Source organism: Balaenoptera musculus, chromosome 1 (genome assembly GCF_009873245.2).
Source record: "Balaenoptera musculus isolate JJ_BM4_2016_0621 chromosome 1, mBalMus1.pri.v3, whole genome shotgun sequence".
Taxonomy (NCBI): Eukaryota; Metazoa; Chordata; class Mammalia; order Artiodactyla; family Balaenopteridae; genus Balaenoptera; species Balaenoptera musculus.
Window position 1 is genome coordinate 24,673,561 of NC_045785.1, and position 6,000 is coordinate 24,679,560.

Consider the following 6,000-nt stretch of genomic DNA (forward strand, 5'->3'; position numbering starts at 1 on the left):
GTACACACCTGTGGTGGAGGAAGGGCAATGGATGCAGGCAAAAGTGGAGACCCGGATCACGGAGTCAGGCATCAGTGAGGCTCAGGTTACCCCAACTCAGACTCAGACCTGAGTTCCATCCATGGAGGTCCCCATGCACCTCTGCCCCCAAAGCCCCCAGTTGTTGGGCCTCAGCTCTAGGGTAGGCAGGAGATCCTGGCCTCTCCTTAAACACCTTCCCAAATTCACCTGCCAGAGTCTGAACTGAAGGGCAGAGCTGGTCCCCTTCAGCCCCCAAATTCACTCCACTGGCCTCCCTGAGACAAGAACCTGAGTTCCCTGGGCTGGGATTAGATATAGTGTCCCCAGATGCTCCCATCCTCCCCAGGGCACCCAAGTATCCCACCCCTATCAGTGCCAGCCCAGGCAGAGGAGCCTGCCTCCCCCCTGCCCCCCCACTCTGGTGGAAATGGTGACTGACAGAATGCCTGTGGCCTCAGCCCAAGCAGGGAGGGCGATCCCGCACCTGGTTGGTCAGATTGGCCCAGGACCTGGTAGCTCCTTGTGACCCTCTCCAGGGAGGGGCTCTCCATTCCCAGGCCTGCCCAGTCAGGAGGATAGAGGGAGGCAGGAAGAGCACAAAGGAGTGAACGGTTCCTGGAGTCTATGATCCCGACACACACAGATGAACATGGACCAGAAATGGTCAGAGATCTAGAGACATACCAAGGAGAAACCAGGAGAGAGACACACACAGGAGCAGAGACTTTGTGAGAAACACTGGGGCGGAGACCAGAGGCTGAGACCCACGCAAACGAGTGATCTAGAGGAAAACACACGGCAGTGACCTCAACGGATCCACACACCAGCCTCGGAAACACCCCCAAACCCCGGCGAGCCACAGTCCCACAGCGCATATCCCCAACAGAAGGCCGCTCGTACAGTGCGGGCGAGACGCGCCGAGCCCCAGGCGCGGAGCGGGCCGGGGACTCGCGCACAGGACGCACTCGGGGACCGGGGAGCGCCGGGCGAGAAGCGCACACAAAGAGACAGCCGGGCCAGCCCGAGCAGGCTCCGCCCGTCCGCTTCGTGACTCCAGACCACCCCCCAACCCGGGCGCTCGCCCCAGACCCACAGACAGAGACACACACCCCACCCGCACGCCCCGGGACCCCGCCCCGCCGCGCCCCACCCGGCCCGGCCGCCCGGGCGCGCGGCGCTCACCAGCTGCAGGCAGCAGAAGGCGACCAGCGTGCAGCGCCCGCTGCACTTGCCCATGGCTCCGGGGGCCGCGCGCGCCGTTCGCCGCGGCGCCCCTCTAGCTCGGCGGCCGCCGCCTCCTCCGCGCCGCGCGGGCTCCGCGTTCTCCCAGCTGGGCGCCCCGGGCGGCGGGGCCGGGCGCCTAGGGCCGGGCCCGGGAGCGCCGGGTCCTCAGGGCTGCGGCCGGCCGCTCGCGCTCGGAGTCCATGGTCCGTCCGCTCGCGCGCCGGCTCTGCCGCGCCTCCTTTGTCTGGCCGGCCGGTCGGCCGCCAGGCGCGCCTCCCGCCCCGGGGCGGCTGGCGGGGAGTGCGGAGCGGGGAGCGCAGGCACCGAGCGCGGCGCAGCGCAGAGCAGCACTGCCCAGCAGGGGCAGCCGCCCAGGCGCTCGGCGGCCGCGGCTTCCCAGCCCCACCACGTGGCTCCGCCGCCGCCGAGAGGTAGGGAAGGAGGGAAAGAGGGGAGGGAAGAGGAGGGGAGGAGAGGGGCGGGGCGGGGCGGCCGAGGAAACGGAGGGAGGGGAGAAGGGGGAGGGAAGCGGAGAGCAGGGGCGAGAGGCAGGAGTGAAGTGGGAAGAGTGAAGGCTTGGGGACTGATGGCCCTGGGTCAAACCCAAACTTCACTGCTCACTCGCTGTGTGACCTTGGGCAAATCACGTCACCTCTCTGGGCCTCCGTTTTCCTAACAAAATAGGAATAATAATGACTGCTTCAGTGTTGCCGCAAAGATGAAATGCAGTTAGGTGAATAAAGCACTTAGCTCTGTGCCTGGCCTCCCGAGGGTGCTGGAGCATTCCTCTGTCCACCTTGTCCCTAGGGCCCGGCGGCTCCAACCTTGGCCTTCTGTTTCCACTCCACTTCCCAGATCTGCTCCCCATCCCAGCTTCCCTCCTGAGTTCTTCCTTCCCTCTTTTCTTCTACTGGCATTTATTGAGCCCCGACTGACTGCATACACACCCCTGGGAGCCCTATGACCCAGAGATGAGCCCAGCAACACTGTTCCAGAACCAACTGAGCTTCCCAGGCCAGGGAATAGGCAACCCCCAGGGGCATAAGCAGCAGATGCCTGATGGCAATGGTCTGCCCAGGGGGCTGTGGCCAGCCCCTCACCCAGGCTGCATTGGGGAGGGAGTCAGGAAGGGCTTGCCAGTAGAAGACTGCCTTCTTCAAGGCACCCCCTCCAAAAGCACTCAAGCTGTCAAACACATCCCCAGTCCACTGAATCATCCCAGCCCCACTCCTAACGTCTTATATAGGGATTAGCATCACTCAGGTGGGAATCCCTGCGGCATCCTCCGGGCTCCTCTATCCCATCTGACCTGTCAGTACATTCTGTGAACTTACCTTCCAGCTGTTATCTATGAAATACCTACTACCTACCAGGCTCTCCACTGGGGATAAGGGGATGAACCAGTCCTGCACTCACTGAGAGAATAGTCTAGTGAGGAATTGTCATTAAAACCAGAAAACATGCAAATAAATAATGACAAATTCTGATGAGTACCTTAAAGGATAACAAAAAGTGAAAGAATAAGGGGGCCATAACTCAGGTCCGGAGACCCCAAAAGGCCTCCTTGAGGACATGGCATTGATACTGAGAAGACAGTAGGAGGGAAGGAGAGGCCAAGGCATGGAGAATAGTGTTCTGGCAGAAGAAACAATGTTTCTTATTCTTATCCTTCTTCTCAGCTCTCACTGGCCCTCTGGACTCAGAAAACAGTATGACATAGATTAAGACCCATGGTTCTGGACCCAAGCAGCTTGGATTCCAGTTCCAGCACTGCCACTTACGCGCTGTTTACAGAGTAAGCACTCGAACGCATGATTTCTCCTAGGACTGGCGACATAATTTGTGGGGGCCAGTGCAAAATGAAAATGCAAGACTCCTTAAGGCTCATTAGGAAGGAAGACACAGCAGACCATAAAACCAAGCACAGGGAGGGCCCTGTGTGACTGCAGAGGACACATGCCCCTGAAGCCAGTCGTGTTTTCTCCCTGGACTGTCAGAATGGTCTCTTCACTGGTCTCCATCCTCCACCCACTTGTCAGCCGCCACTTTTATTTTATTTATTTTATTTTTTGCCACTTAGTTGTGCTTTTTTTTTTTTTTTCCTTTAACTGTGTCGTGCGGCATGTGGGATCCTAGTTCCCCGACCAGGGATCAAACCCGTGCCCCCTGCATTTGAAGCTCTGAGTCTTAACCACTGGACTGCCAGGGAAGTCCCAACCACTTGGTATTTTAAAACACACAGAATATTCGTAGAGTTGAAATTATGGGGGGTGGGATGAATTGGGAGATCGGGATTGACATATATACACTACTATGTATAAAATAGATAACTAATGAGAACCTGCTGTATAGCACAGGGACCTCTACTCAGTGCTCTGTGGTAACCTAAGTGGGAAGGAAATCTAAAAAAGAGTGGAGATATATATATGTATAACTGATTCACTTTGCTGCACAGCAGAAACTAACACAACATTGTAAAGCAACTATACTCCAATAAAAATTAATTTAAAAATTTTAAAAAAAGAAATTATATGAGCTGAGGTTTTCACCTGGAATAATAAGCTGAGATAGCAGTGGGAACTTTTCTCAGCCATGCTTGGCAAGTAACAGCTGTGTCCAACCAGGTTCCGTGACTAGACAGGCCTCCAGGAGTCTGTGAAGTCCCTGAAATAATATGCAAATCTTCATCTGAGCAGATGTGTCATTTTCTGCGGAAAGGGTCCACAGGTTTCATCAGATTCTCCAAAGAGTATATTTCCCACAAAAGAATAAGAACCAGCCCCGCAAAGTCTCAGCCCAGATGTAACAGTTCTCTAGGAGATCCTCTTTAGGGCCTCTTCCACACAGAGCGTCTGCCAGTTCCCTCTGTGACACTAACAATGCAATTCAATAATAATAACCATGGCTCCCATTTATTGAGTGCTTACTCTGAGCCAGGTACTTGGCATACACTATCTCTTTAATCCTAAAAACAGTGGATTCCACTGGGGCTGTGACCTGCCTTTGCCAGGCTCTTGGCTGTACCACATCATGCCTGTGACACCCTGTTCCAGGGCCAGGCTGACTCACTCTTAAGTTTGTCCTGTGGGACCAGGGATGATGGCCTGACATCAGCAGAACTAGCCTCTGCCCCTAGGTCATTCCGTTTAGTCGAAGTCTTGCCCACACCACACACACACACAGCACGCCATCTCTCACTTCCATGATTTGCATGTGTTGTTCTGTCTAGAATGCATCTCCCATCCAAATTTTCAGCCTGGAGGCCTCCTATTCAAATTTCAAATCTCAGCTCACCTGTCACTTCCCCCACCCATTCCAGACCTTCCTTAACACTCTGTGACCTCAAGGAGGCACCCTCCTTTGGGATCACATGTGGTCTGTGTTATCTCCATGAGAGATTTTACTGGGATTTACTGTCCTTGGCTGATTTTGTTCCCCCATAGACTGAGCTCTATGAAGACAGTGACTGTGTCATAAATTATCTCTATATCCCACAGGACTTGGATCACATCAGGAGTCAACAAGTACGTGGTGAATGAGTGATCTTCCTGCCTTGGGCCCTAGCATACCTTGTGCTCTCTTTACCACGGGGAAGTCCAGGATGCTAAGGGGGAAGGCAATCTAACTATAGGAAGAGATAGAAACATCTTCGGCAAGAATTTGGGGGTGTTAGGAGCTGAGGATGATATCAGGAGGGGCTTGTAGTAGTCGACACAAAAGATGACTAACCCTTGGACTAGGGAAAGAATGTGGGGGAAATGAAGCAGGATTTAGAAATAAAGGACAGAGATGATTCAGAACATTCCCACGCTTCCTGAGTAAGAAGGCAGGATCATGGTCAGCCCTAGAGAGAGGCACATTAGGAGCTGCTGAAGTGAGGAAATTTCTGAGGTGTTACGTCCTTCCCTTGCCCTAAACCAAGCCTAGTCACCATGTCTGAATCTTCCACCATTAGTCCCTCTCTGGGTTAAAACACTAAAAGCTTCTGAGAAAGTTCACTCATAAGATAGCAGAAATGTTAAACCTATTAATTTCTCCTTCCAAGTTAGAGGACTGAACGTGCTCCCTAATTACAGTTTGTGGGGTGTTTTCTGACACCAACCAATTCTCCAACACCAGCTGGTTGTCCAACAATTCAATTCAATTCAATGCGGACACTACCCAGAGTTGGTGCAGACCCACAGCTTAAAGGTTCAGTCCCACAAGACTGCCTCTCCTTCAGATGCTAGTTGCAGATCTCCAGCCAGCTCTACTTTTGATCAACCAGCTATAAATCGGGGGTCCCCATGACCTCCTCCTCAGGTTGGATAATTTGTTTGTGAACAGCTCACAGAACTCAGGAAGGTAGTTTACTTACATTTACTGGCTTATCATAAAGGATACAAATGAATACCAGACAAAGAGGTCTATAGGGTGAGGTCTGGAAGGGTCCTGGGCACTTCTGTCTCTGTGGAGTAGGGGTGCACAACCCTCCCAGCTGGTTCACCTACCTGGAAGCTGCTCTGGATCTCATTGTTCTAGAGCTGTTAAAGAGCTTGGTCACCAGCTACCACCCCTCCTTCCTGGAGCTCAGTAGGAGGGGCTAAAAGGTTCATCTCTAATCACTTGGTCTTTCTGGTGACCAGTCCCATCCTGAGTCTGTTGAGGGGTCTCGTCCTAAGTCATCTCATTAGAATAAACTCAGGTGTGATCAAAAGGGACTCATGAATAACAAGAGACACGCCTATCACTGAGGACACTCCCAGAGTTTTAGGA

General features: G+C 53.6%; 1 protein-coding gene across 4 annotated transcripts in view; it reads right to left on the reverse strand.

The window, feature by feature from the left end:
• NKAIN1 (sodium/potassium transporting ATPase interacting 1) overlaps positions 1-1,659 on the reverse strand; it is a 42,664-nt gene extending 41,005 nt beyond the window's left edge. Inside the window, exon 1 of one of the 4 annotated variants that reach the window (XM_036835791.1) lies at positions 1,204-1,659. In XM_036835791.1, coding sequence (XP_036691686.1) covers positions 1,204-1,257 — 54 coding nt within the window. In that variant the 5' untranslated portion in view covers positions 1,258-1,659. The remainder of the gene's footprint in view (positions 1-1,203) is intronic. The other 3 variants (XM_036835781.1, XM_036835810.1, XM_036835801.1) reach the window with 3 other exon arrangements.
• Positions 1,660-6,000: the final 4,341 nt, after the last annotated feature.